Source organism: Argiope bruennichi, chromosome 3, assembly GCF_947563725.1.
Source record: "Argiope bruennichi chromosome 3, qqArgBrue1.1, whole genome shotgun sequence".
NCBI classification, from domain to species: Eukaryota; Metazoa; Arthropoda; class Arachnida; order Araneae; family Araneidae; genus Argiope; species Argiope bruennichi.
The window spans coordinates 71,344,456-71,369,021 of NC_079153.1; the positions used below are offsets into that span (position 1 = coordinate 71,344,456).

The 24,566-nt window shown below is 25.4% G+C and overlaps 1 protein-coding gene across 3 annotated transcripts; it reads right to left on the reverse strand.

Moving 5' to 3' along the window:
• Window positions 1-2,384: 2,384 nt before the first annotated feature.
• Window positions 2,385-24,566, reverse strand: LOC129963461 (vasculin-like). Of its 3 annotated transcripts, XM_056077855.1 has the most exons (14): window positions 24,220-24,565; window positions 23,898-24,109; window positions 19,140-19,419; window positions 15,672-15,780; window positions 15,223-15,367; window positions 14,018-14,166; window positions 13,315-13,473; window positions 13,129-13,195; window positions 11,460-11,570; window positions 11,035-11,204; window positions 8,687-8,857; window positions 7,271-7,389; window positions 5,681-5,783; window positions 2,385-4,232 (listed from the first exon to the last, which is right to left on the reverse strand). In XM_056077855.1, exons 4-14 carry the CDS (start codon window positions 15,744-15,746, stop codon window positions 4,095-4,097), a joined length of 1,407 nt encoding a protein of 468 aa, XP_055933830.1. In that variant the 5' UTR covers window positions 15,747-15,780; window positions 19,140-19,419; window positions 23,898-24,109; window positions 24,220-24,565; the 3' UTR covers window positions 2,385-4,094. The 3 variants fall into 3 exon arrangements, with proteins under 3 accessions (XP_055933830.1, XP_055933832.1, XP_055933831.1); XM_056077857.1 differs by lacking the exon at window positions 11,460-11,570 and having other exon boundaries at window positions 24,220-24,566; XM_056077856.1 differs by lacking the exons at window positions 19,140-19,419; window positions 23,898-24,109; window positions 24,220-24,565 and adding an exon at window positions 18,221-18,327.

Sequence of the window (24,566 nt, forward strand, 5' to 3'; positions counted from 1 at the left end):
CATTATCTTTATCTTGGACACCAATTGAATGCAGGGTTCAATGTTTATTCTGCATGAAAATGGGAAAATATAGTGACTTTCACTGAATAAACAATTAAGCATATGGGAAAAGAAAACAAGAAAAAAATTATTCATTATACTGAAGATGAGAAAAAGAACTGAAATTTTGTAAGGTATTTTTTGAAAAATTAGAAATAAGAAAAGATACAAAACATAAAAATTAATGTTATTAAAATTATTTATTATTTCCAATTTTTAAAGAAATATCATCCTTTTATCAATTATCTATCAAACATTAAAACAAAAAAAGTAGCAATACTATTAAATTTTTGAAATAATTGAAATAAACTTTTATTAATCCATCATTTACTCAAATTCCTGCTTAATCATTTAATGCATTATCCATGAACTTTTGTGTAACTAGAATACTGAAAAGACCAAAAAACAATTATAAATCTTAAACTATTAATGGATTATGGAAAGTTGAGGAAGACAGTTGGGAAAAATTACCTATATAAATTTTGCAAAAGAGGCTATTAGCATGGTAATTAAACAGGAGAATAATAGGTATGAATAAGAAAAACGCAAGATATTTTTTTTATGCAACTGCTTATTTACATTAGCGTAAAATCAATAGAAAAAAAATGTGCAAATAGCACCTGTGATTATTTTATTCTACAATTTTATTCAAAGCCACATCCCAAATAACAACATTGAACTTGCAAATGGCCCCTGCCCTAGAAAGAAACAAATAAAGAAAACGATAGGGTTCAGTCATGAAGTTCACAACATTTTTGCCAATTATTAAGATGCTCCCTAACCACTTAGCCTCAACCTTGTTAAATTTAATATCAAATCATAAGCTATCAAATGGTCATATTAAATGAATGAGAAATTCAAATTTGACAAATCAAGTTTAAATCTTTCAATAAATTCATAAACGGGAGATAACCCAAATGTTATACGATTATCATACTATTTTTTAAAAAATTTGAACCAAACGCCTTATCTCTGAACAAACCAGTGAAAATATCCGACTCATGATCAGAAAATTTATGTATGCTATCTACTTTCTTCACTCACAATCAGCTTCTCTGATCACAATGTAATTTTTCTTTTAATCATCAGAACTGCTTTGATTCCAATGTCTTTATACTTTTGATAGAATTTAGTTAAAATATACTTAAAACTCTGGGAAACACATGGTTCGGGAAAACATGTTATTTGCTGATTAAAAGGGAAATTATATATAATGAATGATATTAAATGCATCAAAAGGAAATGTATCAATGCATCCACTTAAATTGGTTTACTTAAGTTACTAAAAACATGAGCTCAAAAACCTAAGAATAGTAAAAATATTAGGAATTTGTACTTTGTAGATGCATGTTGTCACTATGTATCGATGCTCTATAGGCTAGGCTATTTGACCTAGAAATACCAGACTTAGCAAATATGTACCTTGGAGAAATATTTTTAAAACTTTAATTCAAAATTAAACAAAATTTTAGAATTTTCTGCAATAACTTTCAAAAATATTACAGCATACGAAAAGATTTTTATATCATCCTAAAATTTAAGCAATAGGCCAAGATAAAATTCATATTATTCTTTTAAATATTAATTTTTTCATGTATAGTCTTTTAAAAATTTTAATCACATTTAAAAAAATATTTTAAGCATATTTTAAAAGAGAATATTTCATTCTTGAAGTGGAATACAAATTGTTTTCATTTTTGCTACCAATATTCCATCCTTACTCTGGTTTATTGTTGGTGGCCAAGGTATGAAAATGAGGCTTATATTTCTATACCAAGTAGGTTCCAGTTTAAGGTATTTTTTAATAAAATTTTTAAAGTTTTGTTGCACTTATAATTAAAGTTAACTTAGCAATAGAGGAAAATTTTTGCTGCATCTATTTTCAAATATTGCTGTTCTTTTCTGTGTTATAATTGGAAGTATAAAAGATATAATACACATTATAAGGATATTAGAGAAATGCATAACACTATGAATAGAATAACATAATGCTTTTAAAATAGTATTAGTTATGTCTATTAAAATTGAATGTTTAAAACATTTTGTCAAGGAAGCCATTAAAACCAAGTTATATAAAATATCTGAATTGAAAAATTTAAATTCTTAGCAACCATTAATCTGTATGAACCAATTAGTCACCGAAAACTGCTGGCATCAAATAAAACTATACAACAAAAAAATTACATGAACATTTAGTAATAAAATGTAATATGAACTCAGAGAAAGTATCACAGTTGGCAAGTTAAATATGTATTAATATTCCATTTCAACTTAAATGATTGTTTTGGTTTTTCTTTTCATGTATAGTTTAGAAGGATACATCAATAATAATAATAAATTAACTATTCAATAGCAAAATCGTGCTTTATTCAATTATCAACAAAGGCTAACAGCCATTTCAAGCATATAGGAAAGGCTTTTTCACATCTTAAAGAAAAACACTTCTGTACAATCTTTAATTATTTCGTTTTTCATAGCAGAAAGTTCATACCTGCTAGACAGGAGTTTTAATATTGTCTCTTTGCATAGATAATCAGGCTGAGTTCTTTGGAAAATCATCACTAATTTATTGATGACACATCAGCCTTTTAAAGAATGCTTTTTTTATATATATGTACATAAATTGACCACACATTTGTGCATAGTTCAGTCTCTAGCAAGTCACCACACAGCATTGTCAAAACATTGAGAAATACAAAAGAAAAAAAATCATCAAAAGACTTGAAAACACTTTTAAGATCATAGCAAACATAAGTTTTTTTAGGTTTCAATCAAGTAAAAAATTTCATGGAAAAGTATATTTCAAAATACATAAAGAATATTAAAGGGTTGGAATGAAAGCCCTATTTCCAGTTATCCATCTCTAAGTTAATTAAAATACTTTTTATCATTTTTGGCACATAAAAATACATCTCTATATTTTCTTTTTTAAGTGCCAAGCAGGTCCCCAAAGATAAGATATTAGGGAACAGATGGTTCCAAACTTTCAAGCGTATTAGACCATACTTCGGCAGAAATTTAAACCTCAGTTCTCAAGAACCGGAGTAACACATGTAAAAAAGAGTGAACAGGATTTTTATGACAAAATTCATTGTATTTGTTACCACACACAACAGGCATACTCTTTCCAGCACTTACAAACAGTAGAATTATGGTAAATCTCAAATATCCGATGACAATTATCTATAGAACTAACAAAAAATGGTGCAGGTTGAAGTTGCACATGCACATACATTTCTCAAGCAAAAGAATAAATCGAAAGATAACACCCTGATATATTCACACATTCAAAGATATTACCTCAAAAGTTCTAAAAGTTCAAAATATTGTAACATCTAACAATAAATGCAGAAGATATATTGTTTACTTATTACTTTTAAGATAAAATATTAGTATTGGATTCACTCTCACACAACAACATTTTACCACTTAAATGCTGATAAAAATAGAATATCACTGATTTACACAAGCACTACAAGAGGAATGATTGAAGAATTATCATTCCTTCCAACTGTTTTTAAAAAATATTTTATACATATAACTGACAGATAGCACAGCTTAAACAGTCATATATGAAAGACAAATATTTAAATTCCATCAACTCAGAAAAATCAATTATAATTCTAAACAGATTCAAATATAATTATTTCAGACAAAAGCATGAAAAAATACTATTCGGTGATATTGAGGAAAAGGTATTTATACAAAAATAACACTAGATCTCATTGCTTTATGTATTACAATAAAAAAATTCAGGATATGAACTTCAAAAACAGTTTCATTTAGAGTTCACAAACAAATTCATTATTTTTGAAGGCAAAATGGATAATTCGAAAGGGTTCATTCCAACACGATTTACATAATGAAGCATGATAAAAATATCGCAGAGCTAACGAATATATTCAAATTCCGACATTCATAAGGATTACGAAGTCAAAGAAAATAAAAGAAATCATAAAAGTTGTACACATCAGTTGTTGAAAGAAAGAGAAAAGCTAATTTAAACAGTATATTCAAGTGACCAAATAACTCAGCTACAAAGTGTAATAGATGTTTTATGGATCATCTGAGTCTGACTCTGAAGAGCTAGAAGTAGAATTTTCTGTCGGTGGGGGCACACTTGGAAATGGTGCAAGACGGAGAGGGCTCAAGTTTGAAAGAAGATTACGACGAACGCCATTTTTCTTCAGGATCTGTAAAAAAAAATATTTTGCATAAGAGTACTGCAAACAAATTCTTATCCTGAACATTATACAATATTAGTTTATTAAATAGAGATGAATATATGAAGATTATAAGCAAAAATTAAGATTATGTTCCTAAACTTAACACATATACATACATGTTTTATTTTAAAAACACATATACAATTCAAGAAACAATCATATGGGTGAAATTAAAATAAAACACTGATGCACTAACTGCTATATAAATAAAACTATCAGTTAACTGAACAACTAATCAAAATTTCCATTTCAAGAACTATTCCATATATTCCAGAAGTTCATTATATCCAACACCTGCTAAGACACCACAGACTCTAAACTAAAATTGGAAATGAACGAAAACCACTGTCTACATGAAAATTAAGTCGAATTTTTAATTATAAACTAAAAAATTTATTAAAACAGGAATTTCCAGCAAATGTCTCTAACAGTATGCTGTGCAAAAATTTTTTTAATGTCCAAACACAAAAATGTAAGAAGCTTGTGAAATGATATAATGAAGGAGGGGGGGGGGAGAATACATCTTAACACATTAACAAAGCAACATAAATTTTCAAAGCAATTTGAAAATATTTGCGCGCACACACACACACCGATGATGGATGCAAGCATGCATGTAACATTGCACCTCTAATTTTCTAAATAATTTTGAATAATGTTATATTTTTACCTGAAGCTGTTTTTTTTTAAAGATATGACTAATTATAAAATGTTGTAAATAGTTTTAAAAACTCTGAAATTAATTTTAAACTATAAAAATATATATATACAACCCTGAAATAGACTGACAATACCGAAAACAAGAATACTGTAACAGTATAAAAGTAGCATATTATTCTATTAACAGAAGCGAACAGATAATTTTTTTTTTTTAAATCTAACAAGGAAGAATAATTGAAAGGATGTAAAAAATGAATACATAAATCACTCTCATATTTTAACATTTTTGAACAACCTCCAATTTTAGTATATATATATCCATTCAGTTTTCATTTAAAATTAATAGTCCAAAAATAAACTTACAATTGGGAAATTGATAGATATAAACTTTATAATAAGCATGAAATACCTTTCTATTTTAATTATTTTGAATCAATATTGTAAATAAAATAACTTGGTGTCTATTGCATTAAATAGCATATTTTACAATATGAAAAATACTTATTGAAATGATGTTGTATATATCCAGAACATGCAAAATTAATTATATAGGTTATTGCTAATATAAACTACATTTTAATTCTTATTGCACAACTAATAACATGCAAAATAGTTTTATCTTAATATTATAACTATAATTCAAAAACATAAAAATATTCTACAATTATTAAAAAATTACCATTCCACATTAACGATAATTTTTAAAGACAAATATTAAAATTAAAGGAAAATATAATTTAAAGTAATTTAGTTACCTTTTCTGAACGGTCACGGAACTCCCGCAGCTCATCTTCTGTTAATGGGGCATAATTTTCATCATCTGAAACTTCTTCCTTCCATCCCATTTCCCGCAATAACCTTAAAATATAATATACAGGCTTAGAAAACCATTATAAAATATAAAATATATAGTTCTTAATCACACTGAAATATACATTTAATTTGCAGAGCAAGGTGCAAGTTTTAATACACTCATCTACACTATCTTTTAGGTTTGATTTTTTTATTGTTTTTTTATGGCGCAAGGGCCAATACTGGCCAAGCTGTGCCAAATCTTTTAAGATTAAACCAACCCGAATTGAACAAATGAAAATCTCCATAATTCAGCATATCAATAGGAGCAGTACAATAAACAGTAAATTACTAATTTACTATTTTCGATAAAATTAAAATATAGTCTTTAATTCAATTCATTAATTCAAAATCAAAAAACTAAGAAATGGAAAAGTCTGCTCATAAAATAAATCCATATCTTAAGTCTTCAGTGACAGTAAGGAGGTAAAGATAATTCTTTAAGGGCTTTAATTTATTGAAGGATATTGACTGAAAAATTCAGAACCAATTAATAATTAATATCACTTTGTTTCATATTAAATCTGAATTCTACTTTTACCTTTCAAGTACTTTTTATTAAAAAACTATTTATTCAAAATGCAGTATACTGTTTTTCAAAGTTGCAATCTATTGAAATTATAATTATTTTTACTTAAATTCTTATTTTTATTATTTAATAAGCAATTATTAATTATTAAAACTATGTTTAAAGTATTGCATAAAATGATAGACTAAATAAAATATTAAATTACTAGGAAAATGCTTTAAATTTAAATGACAAGAGATAATTTATTTTTTAAATGAAGAAACAATCAGAGCATACATAACTATTGAAACTGATTAACATTCATATCTGTCATTGGTGGCTGACATAAACAAATAAAAACAAATGACATAACAAAATTAATATTTGATTGATGCCTGCCATTAGTGTTCATAATAAATACAAATAGCAGGTATGAGATTTAATTATGCAAATTATTAGAAATTTGACTTTGCATCTAGTATATACTTTAGAGAGAGCCTCTAAAGTATGTCCTCTAATTTTTTTTTTTACAAATATATAATACTACTTCAAACATTTTTGAATTTTCTACATATCAATTTTCAAACTTAAAATGAAGAGTCAAGTAGTAAGAACTTTTTATTTTAATAAATCAAATTATCTAACAAAATGCTCAGTGTATAATTGAATTTATATAAAACATGATAATTAATACTTTAATGAAAGAATGATTAAAATAAAGTTGAAAAATCGTTAAAGAACAAACTAAGAGGTTTTAAAGCAACATTATTTAATAAATTTACAAGTAATAAATTTACATTTACAAGTTTTACAAGAAATTATTAAAAGAAAAAGAGAGAAACCTGATATACAAAACACACGCACGCACACACACACACAAATCATTTCATTAGTTTGAAGATATTAAGTATAAAACCCAAGTAATTTATTACCTACATCTTCTACAAGATAAAATTAATAAAATACTAGGGAGGAAGCTATTTACCTCTCTTCAGCTTCAAGGGAACTTGACAAAATACTCCTTTCTTTTTCATCACTGAGTGACAGCTTTGAAATGTCAATTCCATTTACATGATGTTCTTCAGATGAACTCTGCAGAGAATTCTAAAAGGAACATAATACTTTATTTTTCTCTCAGGATAAATTAAGAAAAAGTATCTTCATTTTAATACTAATGCTTTATATTATACAATTTAATGGCACAAAAAAATATTTTAAATGCATTATTTATGAAGATCAAAGGTTGTTTGCTGAAAATAAATAACATAAAAAACAGCTTCATAAAAATGGAAGATAAATAAACATCAACGTTAGTTATAAAATGTATTAAAATATAGATATTTTTAGTAATAATAAATGTGTGCTCATATTTGTGCGCTGCTCTGTAGATATTTTGATCCACAGCTGGCAAATTTGGAACATATACACTTCACATATATCTTTATATACTTCATATATATGCACATTTGGAACATATCATACCATTTACAGATTGCATTTCAAATTAAATTAAAAAATATCAAAATTAAAGGGAAAAAATTTAAGGAAATGGAAGAAATTTTTTTAAAGAGTAATTTTTGAATATGCAGATACTATATAGACCATTTTTGTAAGATAAATGTTTTGAAAGTTAAGGGCACAAATTTCCAAAGACAAATCACGGCAATAACCCATCTGACAATGGTTGAGCATCTTATTATTCTAAATTAAACTTCCTATGCAAGCCTTTTTCTTCATTTCTTTTATATATTCTTTCCACTGATTGAATGGACTTTTAGGTAACTTGGAGGATCTGTTCTATAGCATTTCTTACAAAATCGGCTGCTCCGTTAATTACCAAAGCTTTGAATTTAGTACAGATGTAAAAAATTATAATGAAGCAGTTTGGAGCATCTGTATAACAATTTGTTTACTTTTGTTGTTGTCATTTGATATTATGTACAGAAATCTATATAATATTTTTTTAATACTAATCAACAGTAAATGGTTGGTTGTTCAATTAACAAATATACTGATGAACTAAGCATAACTGAAAACATTTAATGCTTCATTTCTTTATTCTTATGTCTGTGTAATATGTACCTAAATTACATTTTCTTTTAAATTCTTTCAGTTGAGATTGAAGATTGAGAAACTCAAATCCATTAATGAATTTAAATGCAGACATTTAATATAAAGGCTAATGGATATTTAAAAAAAAAAAAACACTACACATGGTAAAAATGTACCATTTTTAAAATTTAGAAATTAAAAATTCCATATGCAAGAAATTAAGAAGAGTATTTAAAAGAATGCAGAGTACTGAATTTAAAATTTATTGCAAAATTGGTATGGGCTTTAATACATAGGAAAGAAGGGGGGGGGAACTCAAAAAATAATAAGATAAGATAAAATCAATTACATTATTTTTGGTTGATGCATCTTTTTCAGAATAATCTCTTTCATTTTCATCCCGTTCCTTATTTTCATTGCGTAGGGCTTTTAGAAATTCTGATTTATTACCAGGTGCTTTGGGGTGTTTTACTAAAATCTCCATGGAATGAGTTGATACTGATGGTGTAGAGCTGGGTTTCTAAAATAGACAGATATTGTTTTAATTAAAATGACACATAAATGAATAAACATTTCACTACTTGTAGATTAAACTATATCTAATATAATATTTATACCTAAGGATTATAATATATAATACTATATTTAAGGATAAAAGATAAGTTGTAGGTAATGTAGCAAAACTGCATTTAAAACTATTTATAAATACTGTACAATCATTTCATCATTTCTTCAGTGTTCATATCTATGGGAGCAATTAAATAGTCCTTGATTCAATACTTGTATTTTTTTATTTAGAACATTTATACAGGATGCATACATTAATTTTATTTTTAAAAAATAAGTTCTTTTTACCTTTAGAGAAAAAATAAGAATTAACCTTATCTTAATATTTTTTTAAAAACAGAACTATAAGTTCAAATGCAATAAATAAAATTGGGTATTAACTATATATATATCCAATTTTATGAAAACATACTCAATAAAATACTATCAAGAATCACAGGTTATTTTTCACTAACATTGAGTTAGTTTTTTTTTTAATGCATAACTTCAAATGAAGTAGTAATCACGATTTTAGATAGAAAAAATTTTTTATGTGAAATAATACAGAATTTAAATTTTTTTACGCATAACCTGAAATTAAGTAGTAATTACGATTTCAAGTAGGATTTTTTTTTATGTAAAATGAGATAGAATGGTCCTACAGGATGTATCCATATTTCCTATGATACAATTATTAACATAAATAAAGAATCTTCCATAAATGTTTTAATAAAGTGAAATTTTATTTTATGCTTTTTGTTTTGATTGATGGAAGCTCAGGTTTTTTATTGTAGAGCCTTATTGCTATATATTATTTACCACATACATACATATATATAAACAAAACAATGTATATTAACTTTTATATTTTAATAAATTTAGGATCATCAACTTATATAACTTTAATTTAGGATCATCAACTTATATAACTTTAAAACCACCAGTAATATAACACAACAACTAATTTTATTAAACATTAAGAAAAATAAAAATTTCAATCTTTAGCATATTTAGCTATTTAGAAAATGCACTGATATGTAATTAAGTATGTCCCATTCCTTCCTAATTATTATTGTTCTATTCCTTCCACTGCAGAATTTTCTTTTAAAATTTATTTATCACATAAAACAGACTACATTTAAGCTTAATTTACCTGTTAGTTTACAAATACTATGTCTTTCAGTTTATTATACATAATATTTTTGTTTTACAAATAATAAGATTGAAAAAAAATAAGAATTTGTATTTACTTCTAAAGCATAAAAATCAAGTTTTCTGTTTTAAACACAAATATCATAATTGGATTAACAATTACAATCAAGCAAGAGGCTATAGATGCTCTATCTAATGGAGAAAAAAGAAATAAATTTTAATCTTTTATTTAGAAATAAATGCAGCTGTCCCATTCCTTCCAACTCTCCCCTAGTATTTAAATTTCTGAAACAACCATTGTAAATAGGAGTTTAAATTTTAAAATAGGCTATAGCCACTAGAGGAAATTGGACTTGCAAAAGTTCAAACAGAAATATCTAATTAAAAAAATAATTGGATAAAAACAACTTTGAATTATATCATATCTCTAAATAATGATTTATTCATAGATGTGTTATCTGCAAATCATTCTTTCAATATTTTACATTAAAATTAAGAAAAAAAATGATAAAAATCAAAGGACTTTTTAAATTTGTACTTAATAAATTACCAATTAAAATAAAATTAATTAAAAATACTAATATTGAATATTTTATTATTAATCATTAAATGTTTTTATTTTCAATTATAATCTGCTTGATTTCCATGAAATAAAACTGATTAATATCACTAATTTGATATAAGAATATCTTTATACATTAACAAAGTATCATTTTCAGATTAACAAATTAATGTGAAATCATTGCAATCATAGTTGTTATATTAACTCAGTATTTATTAAAATAGTAAAATTATTCCACTATAATAAGTTATGCTATAAAAATATAATCACTATGAAAAGAATTTTATGCATGAATACATTAAAATGAGTAAATGTTCTTGAATTCTATTAAAAAAATTAAAACAGAAGTTGTTTGAAAATATACCTACCAATAAAATAGATATCCAATTATAATACTTATTAACTAATAATTTACTAAAATAAAATTCAATATTTACCTTTAAAGTTTCTTTCATGGTTTTCTTCATAACAGTACTTTTGGCAGGGATGAGAGCTCTGCAGTTCGAAGAACCACCTTTGGCAACTGAAGTGACGATGACAGTGTGCGGATTAGTAATGCTGGAGATGGAACTTGAGGATTTTGTAAGAGGTCCAGATGATGAAGATGCTAATATAAGAAACAAGAAAATGTATATAAATTATTAGTAAGGAATAATAATAAAATGCACAACTGTTACTGAATGCAATGTATTCAATATTATACATTTTTAATTTTTATATGAAATTAATGATTAGCATGTATTACAATATGAATTAACAAATGAAAAGAAAACATAATATTTTGCAAAAACCAAAATACCATAATTCAATATATTTGATCATTTTTTTTTCAATAAATGGATTTAAAAATTAAACTACTTGCCTGGACTTTTTCTGGAGCTCTCACAAGAATTCTCATTCTTGACAGGTTTTTTCACTAGCTGAATTTTCTTTCCTATTGCAGGATTTTGAATTTTTATACTTCTGGGTTTTTCTGAAGAAAAAATTAATAAAGAAAATTTTAGGAAAAAAAATTCATTTTCATGCATAAACATTTAATTAAAAATTCCAATGTTAAACAAGCAAATAGCTAAAATAAATGAATTAAGAATTATCTATGTTTTTCTTAATTACCTTTAATTCTTTTCCCTAAAAAATTCTTTAAAAAAAGTAAAATCTTAGTAATACTCTCAAACAATGCTAATTTAAGAAATGTTTAAAAAAAAAAAAAGTTGATTTAAAAAAAAAAGGAAAAAGAAAAGACTCTGTGATTTAGTTCTTTTGAGTATAACCTGACTTCAATGAGATCAAACATTATAAGCCATCATTAATAAAAGCAATGGTGGTAAAGTTACATTTCCAACACTTAGTCTTCAACATTTTTTGGAAATAACTTATCCCTTTCCATATGCATATAAATTAATTTTACCTAAAACTATATCAAAATACAATTTACATGTCATAGACAAATTAATATTGCATTAATTACAATTTATCTTTGAATGAGATCTTTTGAGCTTTTGGGTAATTGCATACTTTCATATAAAATGTTTTATTTTGTTACAGGATGCTAGACATATTATTAAGTGTTATTTATTGCAAATTTTAACAGATATATTTAAAGATGTGTTTAAAATAATTCTGCACATTATTATATTAATTACCAAGACCTTTCAATGGTTTTAAGTGTGTTAACAAAGGGTTTATTTCAATATATTCAGTTTCTTATACAAAGACTGAGGGCAAAAAAATATATATTATTTTTTCATTATTATTAATACTTATATTCATTTTCAATTCATTAAGAGATTTGCACACGCTTCATATTTTTTTTCAAACATGAAATAAATAAAAATCATTTGTTTTGTATTTCACTTATGCATTAAAAGTTATAAAAAAAATTCGATTTTTATTATTATTATTTTGGCCTTATTTAAATTATTATATTTAGAATGAAGAAAACTTACAGTCTAAGTTTAGCATAAAACTTTTCAACTAATTTTATAAAGTTTTCTTTCTAAATATTTTTTGAAATATTCGTATGATAAATTAAGAACAGCCCATAACATAATGATTACTATGAAGTAACTTGTAATGGTTCAAATGTATCAGTTCCAAAATATTTTAAATATTATTAGAATAAATGCATTTTCAATCCTTGTACTCCTCAATATAAAGGATAAATAAAGGTCACATTTCAAGAAATGAGGAAAGAGCACAATTTTAGTAATTGCCCTGGATATCCTTTTTATACAGGTACACCACAGGGTAAATTATCAATAAATTTAATTACATAATTCAGCCAATTCTCTAACTTAAAAGACTAAAAAGCAATAAACTTTAAAAAATTTAAAAAATTACTCCAATTTAATATTTAAAATATAAAGCTGAAAAAAGATTTGTTTAAAAAATTTAATTGTTTATTTGTTAAACAAATGCAAAGTGCTCCTGGCAATAATGGCCAAAAAGATTTTAAAACTGCAAAGGTGCAATGTAACAGATAAAATGTATCAATTGAAATGAAAAGGAACATTTTAGTATTTAATACAAACCCCAGGCACTTCCATTCAAAGCTGGAGGTGTAGTTGGTTCTTCAGAAACGTCCCCTTGCAGAGATGGCTGCAATAAGGAATATAATAAGTATAATATTTTATAAAAGTTACATTTTTGAAACACATTACAAAATTACAGCATTAGTCCTAATAAAAGTTAAAGAGGTAACTGCACAAATTACTTACAAATTCTTGATTGAAGTTATTGCTAGTGACTCCTATACCCCGTCCATCAGCAATGCCATTATTACTCACACCATTATTGTCTGATAATTTTCCTTTACCTTTCCCTTTGTGGTTATAGAAACCACTGCCATTCTTTGTCATGTGTTTATTATTTTCCGGCTAATCAAAAAAAGACAATTTTTTTTGTAATGGTCTTTTGTTGTTATTATTAAAACATTTTTAATGAATCTTAAAAGGAAACTATCATTGAAAATAGCATAGGAAAAAAATCATTAACTAGAAAACTATTAAAAGATAAAATTATTCTAGCATTATAAACAATTTCAAACTCATTTTATAAAGTTGTCTATCATGAATGGACTTCAAACTTTAGCATCTAATAATTAAATACAAAGTTCATCTTATATATGTAGTGCCTAGTTTCCTTTTGGTGAAAGTTAAATATTGCAGATGCTTACGTAAATTTAAAACTACTACTCAATATTTCTGAAGGATTATAATGAACTGATTCCATAAAATTCAATACCAAAATAAAAAATTCACTCCTATTAAATTTCAAATCTTTACAATTTAATGAATTTTACCTTGCATAATATCCATATTTAAGAATTACAATTCTTATATTATAGTGCACAACATTTTATGAGTACACTTAAGTTAAGACTATTTTAAGCTACAATATAGAGACCAACATATTTAATACCTTTGCATATGAAAGAGAAATGCGGAAGTCATGTCTGCTGTGTGGCCTGCGTGAAAGAAGAGCTTGACTATTACATGATGAACCATTGAAGCCATTATCCATTCCATAATAATGAACATCGTTGACTGAAGAATGGGCGTCGTCAAAATCTGAAATTCAAAATATGTATAAAACTATATAGTACAAAAATTATGCAAAATGGATGCATATAGAAGAAGTTTCCCCACTGAACAAGACTAGGGAAATGTCAATAATACATACAGGTTGGACATTTTCTCTCAATAAGTCTAATGAATAATTTCATAAAAATGTACATAATATTGCAAAAAAAGTGCTTTTCAATGAGAGTATGCAAAGATATGCAATAGAAATTATATTTTAAAATATAAAGTACCTGAAGTAACAATTATTGATGCAAAAAATGAAAACGAAAGAAAAAAATAAATATTTATACAACACTATGAAATAATAAAGCACATTAAATTAATGTTTAAAGTCATATAGAAAATATCAAAACACAGATCAATGCAGATAGACATTACACAACTTACTTTCATAGGCAGTGCCCACTTTATCTTGCTTTGAGCAAACTACATCTTAATTTTTAAACCATCTATTTTACAATCAATAAATTTAGTATTATTTTAAGTATACTAGGTGTAAATCATTTATTAGTCATTATCACCAAAAAAAATCTATGAATGGATTTTTCTAAAACTCGCATATTTCCTCTTTCTCCCATAAAAATAAAACAATCTTTTAAGCATAACTGCACAAATGAAATTGAGAGAAATTACAACTGAGAGAAGTTAGAAGAGCCACTTCCAGATGAGCATTTTACATTGGCAAGCATTTGCTTCTGCATTTCCTTTACAAAATGCAGAAGAGAAAAGTCAAAGAAAAAAATACAGCAGTTATTAACACTTTTTTAGATATTTGATATTTCTACTCTCTTAACAAACTCGTGTTTTTGTAAAAAAAACAAACAGAGAACCTTACAGTTTTAGTTACATAAATTCTAATAAGGTACAGCTTTCTCTTCATATATGCATATATACTTACACATATACAAGTATGACAGGTACTTTCAATCTTATATGCACCCCTTATATTCAAATATGCAAGGAAAATTTCAGTGCTGTTTGCCAATGGAACTTCAGAATTTATAAATATTCTAAAATTAAGATTTTTAAAAACTGAATTACCTTCCCTGTCTTTACGGCAGTCATTGAAATATGAATGATAAGATGCTAAAGGATCACTTTCTTTATTGTGGCGAGTGAAACCTAAGCTATGCTCATCTCTGCGACTAGTATGTCCGCCACGCTCGCTGGATGCACCAGAGGGCTTCTATATTAATAAATAAAAACATATACAAAGATTTAATGCTTATTTTAATATATACATAAACACTAAAAAGCAGGGTGAGTTTCTTAATAAAATACCATGATGTTCAACTAAATGGATTAACTTATCAATTTTTCACAAACCATTGAAAATTATTAGCTATCTTTGCTTTAGTACTGCTTTAATAAAGCAAGAAGAAACTGCTGCCCTCCCAATTTCACAAAAATTTGAAAAAAAAAAATTTCAATGAGAAACTAAAAAAAATCCTTAAACTGTAATTATACAACCCAGAAAAACAAATACTTACAATAGTATTATTATATGTAGGTATCTTCAGCCACGCTGGTGCAAAATCATGTGCAGGAGGGTTTTTATTCGCCATCAGTGGATGTACCCAATAAAAACCATGTTAGGCTCTAAAAGTAAAAAAATATGTTTGTAAAAATTGTAAATACAGCAACTAAAAGACAAGTTTTACATAATGTTACAAATAACAAAACTCAGAAAAAAATTCCATTTTCAACAATTATTGATTACCAATATATAAAACAAGAAGTATTCAACATTTACTTAAAACCTCTTAAATCAACATCAATCAAGATAATTTAATAGAAGTGGATTTCATTTCAATCTGTATTTATTCTTTTAAATTTAAATAATTATCGATGGAAATACGAGTGTATTGGAAATGAGAGTGTATTTCTAAAACTACAAATAAAAGAAACAAGTAACGAGTACTTTCTTGATCAACAACATTGGCCACACACAAAAAAAAAAATTATTATTCTTTAAAACAAAACAACACTGGAGCATCTTTAATGTCAATGAATTCTGAAAAGGAATTAGTAACAAAGTTCAGTTAATGATTTAGATTAGAGGTTCTTAACTTGAAGTATGTAGTAGAATGATTACGGATATGTAAAAGTAATACTGATACCAGTAAAAAAAAAGTGTCAAAATAAGTTATGCACGTACAAAAACTAATTTTACAAAACCCAGCTCTAAGAAACAAGAGTAATATAGCATTGAAACTGCAAATTATTTGAATAGCTGATAATCATAATAAAGAACTGCTATTTATTGTTAATAAGAAATTATTTCAATTCTGTTCTAATTAAGATATAAGCCTTATACTGCAGTGAGAAAAAAAAAAGAGGTAAAATCAGAAATAAAGCCAACAAATATTATTTGTAATTTTGAATTATTAGACTCTAAAACTAACCTAAAACTTTAGTAGTATTATTAAAAATTTCCCTGGATGAAAAAAAAAAAAAAAAAAAGGCTTCAGGTGCAAGGACAAGAAAGTGTAGAGCCCTCGAGATTAAAGAGGCTAATCAAGGATACAGAAGGAAACAAAAGTTAAGAACCACTAGAGTACAGAAACGATATGATACACATTGAACAAAACCAATTAAAGAAACTAGATTAATTTGAAATATGTAGTTTTTATACACTGTCTAAATGGTTTAACAATTTATTGGCTAAATGTCGAAAATACTATCTACATTTTTGAATGGTAATATAGTTGTATTATTATTGCATATTTCAAACAAATGGTAAAACTACTTCTATAATTAGAATAAAATCTAATAATGAAAATAAAATTTTTCTTCACAGTATAACAGATATTAAATATCAAAACTAATCCATAAAAATTCAGTATATCTAAGAAAGATTTTAGACATTAACAAAATACTGCTGAAGTAAGGCTAGAGTTTTCCAACAAACTGAAATCACAAATTTATAATTAAAATGTACATAATCTAAAAGCATTTTAATTTTTTGTTATCTAAAAAATATTTCAAAAGATTTTCTAAACAAAAAAAAATTTATAAAAGATAAAAAATTATAAAATATTTTTTATTATCAGAATTTTAATCAATAACATCTACTCGTATTGTATCAAACACATGATATATTATATTAACTGATAAGAGGAAATTTTACACCACCAGAGAGATATATACTATTACCCCTAATTATATTAAGATAAATAATTTACAAAAATGGTATAGGCATTAATTATGACCATAAATGAATATGGAAATCTACACAATACATGGAATACCAAGACTAACAAATAAAGTTTCACAAAAAATTATAAACTTGCTTGACTATTCACAACTTGCTATATTTAATCCAAATGAGAAGTTAAGCTCATTTTTGTTTCAGAATTGTGACAACTATAAAACAATGTCATTCTCTCAATTAACAAAACTTTGTGTATCTCACAAAATTCTCCAAATTAAAAACTTTTCAAAAGTTGCAGATTATCAAGAAATGTCACAATTTAAGAAACAGTAAAAGGAATATTTATAAATTGTAATGTCTTGTATTTGAAGTAGAAATTTTATTATAGAAGAAGAAATCAATTTAAAATTTAGAAAAAATGAAATAGTTTTTACTTTTTTTATATACTATAATTATATTACATATTAATATATTTTTTTGGCAGTAATGAAAACAGTTAACACAAACATGAGTTACAGATCAGCGAAATAAATTGCATATGGTCTTTTCATTTTAAAGTTCAAAACAAACAAAAAAATACAAAAAAATATTTACAAATAGCAAATAATCAATACCAACACTTCTGTAATATTCTATTAAAAGCTAAATTAATAATAAAAATATATAATTAATGGGAAAAGTTATAAAAATTTTGATAAAGACTGATTTTAGTCCATGCAATTAGGAAAAGATAAGACCATATTTGACAATAAAACAATTTTAAAGTGAGATTTTTCACAACAGATAGAAATTTTCTAAAAATCACCAAAGAACTTGGTAGAAAGGCAGGTTTCAAAACAAAGAGTTTTCTCAGAAAATGACAGAGTCACGATAAAATTTCACTACCTTTCTTTATCCAGGAGCAATTATCTAACTTTTTGTCTTCTGTTTATGAAAGTATTTTATGCAACATTCCAATTAATGAATTTTCTGACTAATACCAATAAATTGCTAGAAGAAACAATGATCTAATTAGACAAATAACTTTCATAAAATTCAATTGCTTTTAACAGTAAATTTCAGGAAAACATTTTTACCTTATTTTCACAAAATTGTTTTTAAACATTTTTTTATGATAAAGAGCAACAATGATACACTTCATAAAGAAATAGATAATTTCTAAAAGATTAGCACTTTTATAAATTATAAATACAATCGACACATGGGCTTTTAGTTTTTAATAAGATGCAATTATTTATTATAAGAATTTTTTTTTTTTTCATCCTAAAAATGATCTCCAATTGTGGCTCTTTTAGGATGAAAAAATATCAATCTCACCTAAACATACATATACACACCCATTTGTAAATCTAATAAAAAAAATCAATCACTGACATTTCTTTTAGTAAAAGAAAATGTTGGGAAATTATCATAAACTATTCAAATCAAAGTTATTTACAGGATTATTTTTATACCAAAATATTATAAAATCTAACAAATATACATACTGTCACTGTTTCAAGATCCTTATTGAAACCCCCAATTCAACACTCCAAAAATTAATTCATTTTCAAAAATAAGCTCTGAATAACAATTGCTAAAATATTAAAACCATATTTTTTTAACAGATAACTGGATTTTTAAAACTGAACCTTGAGTTATAAGAGAATGTTACAGTATATATAGATAATATGATTTGGTTAGGAACATTAAAAAAAAGATATATTTATAGTTTTAAATACAAAAACACAAACACAAACAAGAATGAATTCAAGTTAAATTAGGGATTTACAATTATAAATCAACATATCAAATAAATACTTGCCTGCTGGTTTCCCAGTAGAAAGCCTTCTAGCTGAGTAAAATTCAGCCGCCACTTTGCGATTTATTTTTTTGTGGAATGAAGAAGTAAAATATGAGAACGCAAGTTTTACAAATGAATTATCACTACCACTGCAACAGCAGTTAAACTTGAGCACACAGTTTCCTACATTTGGATGTTAGACACAGTCCTTGGATTTGCACAAATGAAGACATGCAGTAGTAAACAGCTTATGTTACCTCCTCATGGCTTTTATTCCCATCAACAGAAATTTACATAATTTCTGAAAATAAGCAAAAAATACAGATTCAATTACTGAAAAACCATTGATAATAGATTTTTAAGCAGTAATAAATTTTTACTTAAGTGACAAAAAAAATGGCATGCATATGCATAACACGTATACTGCCACTATTCACCCCCGGTATTCAGACTATTTCATTAGATGACCTTTTCTTTGCTATCTCTTAAATATAAACAAAAGGGGTCATCAAATCGGTATAATTAAATACTAGGAAAGAACTATGGATGAATCGCAAGGCAGTCAGTGTGTCAATAGTAAATTTAAGTCGATCATTAACAAGTTGTATACATCATGGTTGTAAGGTTCATGGTTCTTTTTAATCATGGTTCATCATGGTTCTTTTTAAAGACCTTTAATGTGTTTAAATCAAGCGATAATAAAACAACTCTTCAAAACTGTGCTTATTTTTATCTAGTATTTGTTGCCTCTGGCAACCAACCGGTTCACTCAGGAAACTGATTAAATTAATTTCAGTTAACTTATTCAGATATAACATCATGCATATGATTCCTGCCAAGTTGTCAAATATTAAAGCTGCATTATTTTAGTTGTCTTATGTCCTGTGGATTGTGTATATGTATCTTATTAATGGAGATCAGTTCTGTGGCATCACAGAACTGTTAAAAGTATAATGTTTCGTTTATCTATCTTCTAAATTTCTATCTGCTAAAGAAATTTAACCCTTATAGTCATCTTAAAGTATACAGATATTAAACAGAATTTTTCTTACTTGGCATTTAACAATGAAAGAAAATCACTGAATAAAATAACTAATGAAACAATAAAAACTGTTTGAATTTCAAGGCAACATGTAATTTATTTTTGAAAATAAAGCAAAAAATATTTTTTTTAAAAAATCGCCAAAATTCAGAAAAATTTGTAAATTATTAATTCGGGATTACTAAAAAGACAATTTTGAAATGGTGTAAAATTCATTTCCTTGCAATAATATTTTTAGAAGACACTACAAAAAAAATTAATAATAATTTTTTTAAAAATAAATCCAAGGTGTAGATTACTGACTTCCAAGGTATGTATGTTATCAAACTTGGTAACTATAAGTCAAACAGTTTGACCTATAAAACATTAAAACATATATACATTAATCTTTAATATTAGTAGAGATTAAAAACTGCCAGATTTTCAAGAGATAATTAAAAATATTTTTTAAAAAATAATGCATATTTAAAAAAGTTTACCAAATTTAGTTTTTGAAATACTACGATTAGATATTACTTTACAAAGCAGAAATTACATCCTTACATATAAGACAAAATAACTTCATCAGAAATTTATGATTATTGTATTTATTACACAAATATTACATAAAATCACATATCATTCATTAAAAATATACCAATCTTAAACTATCAATTAAAAATCTAATAATTTTTAGTACTACATAAAATATGCACAGATTTGCAGAGATGTTTTCATTGTTCCTTACATAAAGATACTAGTGAATTACACAGAATACTGTCAAAAAAAGTTATGTATCCTTTTAATATTGAACACTATGCTACAAGATTGAAGAAATTTAGTATTCATAATCATACAATCAAATAGTGAAGATTAATGTTTAGTAAAATCATGTCTTCTTCAGTTCATTCCATACTTTCATGAACAGAAGGCTATTTCTAAATAAAATAATTTTTAAAAAAATGTAATATGTTACTAAACTAGAAATGCTGTCTCAATTTTGACAGTTTTACAAAAAGAACTATTACAATCGACAACTTATTTCTGAATCTGACATCACATGGCTATGCCAAAGGTAAACAAAATCAACAATAATCATTATTGACACTAAAAATATAACTCTACCTTCTCTAGTAAAATTAGCAACATTGAAATAGGTGGTTACATTATTAAGTGAATTTTAGTATAAGACGTCATGCGTGTGAAAACTCTTATTTTTTTTCCATCATAAATTGTTGAATTCTTTGATGTTTTACATTCCCATCTGATCATATTAATGAATTTTGCATTAACACTTAAGCATAAGAGAATAGTAACATTCTCCACTCACATAATGATCATTTCACATATTTATCCTTACCTCATTCTAATATTTTTAGCTCATATAGAAGTGAGTTATAAAAATCTGGTCAAATTTTCTTTATTTATGCAAGAGAGCAATAAATTGAAATCTTTTCTTTCAACATTTAATAATGCCATTTATGGAAAAAATGAAGTAAGAATTTTGTTAATTAATATTTTTTTAGAAATGACAAATTTAATCACAACATAGAATTCTACAATAATTATATGAAACAGAAAAACTGTTAAAACTTTGATAACAAGAACAAACAAGTTTTTTTTAAAAGAAAAATCAAGAGTTCCCCAAAAGTTTATTAAAAATAATAATTAAACTAAATAAAATTCAAGCTACTAAATTTAAAAACTCAAAATCTAATAAATATATTAAAATTATAAAAACAGTGTAGGATCATTAAGTGGATCAACCAATTAAGATATTAGAATCTGAATATACTACATACTGGATTTGATACTTAGAAAATAGAAAACTATAAAGGACTAATAATCACTATCAATAATATGTATACAGTTTCATAACAGAAATAGCAGTTCTTCTTATTTTTTTATACATAAAACTGTAATTTGTATTAACTTTTCAGCCAGTCTTTTAATTATTCAATTTTTATATTTCTTTTTTACACAAGACTAACAGCTTTTGCTTGATATAGCTTCATATTTATTATTATATTAACAAATTATTTTCAAACATTAAACATAAACATTATTTTAATGGCGTTAATTTTACATATATTTTTATTGTATACATGAACAATTCCAACAATGATAGTTCCGTGACATCCAACTGCTCTAAAAATGCAATTTCTTGTCTAACTTCTATCTTTCATAGTATTGTAAGTTACCTTTTCAATCACCATGTAAATTACATAAATAATAAATAGAATCCTTCTTCCTTAGCTTTTAACAATGGAAGAATGTTATTCAATAAAATATTTAATGGAACAAAAGTAAATTGGAATTTCAAGGCAGCAATGCAATTTATTATTACAAATATTCATTTTTTTTAATATAATATATATATATATTTAATTTTGAAACAGCATTAAAAAAAACTTTCATACAGGAATATTCTCAGAAACTATTGTGAATATGAGCCAAAATCTTGCTTAATTTTTAGTAGAAATTATAATTAAAATTTTTTTTTTTTTATAAACTGCTCCAGGATGCACATTTCAAGTTTCCAATGTATATCTGTGCCATATATAAACATTTTCCTTCATTATTTAGTAAATAATATTGAAATTCAAAAATTTTGCAAAAAAAAATTCAGCCATTAATTTAACTAATAGTTTAAAGCAGCTACAAAAATTTTATAAATAATTGTAAAAAAATAGGATTCATATATTTAAAATTGTTTTTTCTCCCCAACTTAATCAAAAAGGGGGAGATTTGAATCTAATAACCCTATGTGGATAAAAATCAAATTTTTAATTTTATTCATTCACTTCTTAATATACTTTAGTAACTATAAATTATTGCCATGACTAATATCAATAATATACAAAAACTGCTTTCTTCATCCATAATTTTTAAACCTTCTGAACAAATAATAAAAATATTAAATCGATTATGTGTAATTGCATTACAAGTATTCTTAAGATTAATTGAATTAAATAATAATCAATTGCCTTATATTTAAGTATTTTCTTTAATCAGAATAAAATTATTTAAGTTACATTAAAAACTTCATTCTATGACAAAGAATTTACATTTCTTTAAGATTAAAAAGCACATTCAGACACATCAGAAGAAAAAAAAAGAGAGAGAAAGAGAATAAATAATAAACTAAGTCTCAATGACATTACAGACTTAAATGTTTTATTGATCTATCGATAATTTTAAGAATTTTTTTGAAAAGTAAAAATAAAAATCTCACTTTTTTTTCACACTTACACAGTTTTTAAGTTTGTTCAAATTGTAACTTCCAATTTAATTTAATAAAAGCAGAAGATAGGCATTTTTATGCTTAGTATAATAAAATCCAGTCTAACAGAAAAATTCAAATAGTTTATGAGTAAATAAATAGATTCATTATATCATTATATCTTTAAAAAATGAAATTAATTAGTAAGCAAAAGTATTTTCACCTAATATACAATACATTTTTAAAAAATATTAACTATTTTTCCACTAAAAAGTACTGAATTGTCACACTTTTTATCAATAACCTAATTCCAAGAATAATTTTAAAAGCCTGCATTAACAAAACTAGTTATAAAAATTTATGACACTTACAGCTCTAAATATTATATAATTTTTCTCTTTAGTAACATTACAGTTTTCTGCAAGCTCAAAACGAAAATAAAATTAACCTTAGAAATAAAGTTAATTTATGCATAAACTTCAAACTTTAAGCTAAAAACAGTTTTTTTAATAGAACGACTAACAAATATACTTACAGTTATTGATTTCACAACAGTCCGCAAAATAAATTACAGCCTTTTTTGTAACCAGGTCGAATAAAATGGAAAAATCCCGCACAGGTAAAACATAATATGAAACTCCGCTCCTGATGTGAACTAATGATATCCAGATTATCAATTACATATACGCATCTTCGTAGAGAATTTGGTCAACTAAATCGGATGCTTTGCCGGAATGTCTGTTGAATCTAAGAACAGAACACAAGTTACAGTTCGCTACATAAGGTAAAAGATGCCTTCTATATTCAACAGTAATGACAAAAAATATTGCAGGATTAAAACACATTAAATAAATTACCTTTAAATTTAAACGATAAAATGTACTATTCCATGAATTAAAAACAACGCGACATTTTAAGTTACGTGTAATCTTCACACAACCTATTTATTTTGACCAAGTCACCATGCTGTCGTGAACCAGTTGTTTTGATAAACCACAGCAATAAGCAATGGACTGAAGAGTAGGTAAATATCATACAAGGCAAATTACAGTATAACACCAAAAATTATATTTATGATTAACAACTTCTATAACTTTTTAATGCACACAATAATAATAGATAACTCAATATTTTGATTAAAAAATATTAAAAAAATATCCACAGAAGCACAACATGGCCGTTAAGATCACTGTAATTTGTACAA

What these genes read in the sequence shown, in the direction of transcription:
- LOC129963461 (XM_056077855.1), bottom strand. Translation starts at nt 15,746, where the DNA reads ATGGCGAATAAAAACCCTCCTGCACATGATTTTGCACCAGCGTGGCTG. An exon ending in CTACATATAATAATACTATT is followed by an intron (nt 15,368 to 15,671) that starts GTAAGTATTTGT and finishes TTATTAATATAG; the next exon opens with AAGCCCTCTGGTGCATCCAG. An exon ending in TCCGTGACCGTTCAGAAAAG is followed by an intron (nt 4,233 to 5,680) that starts GTAACTAAATTA and finishes TTTTTTTTACAG; the next exon opens with ATCCTGAAGAAAAATGGCGT.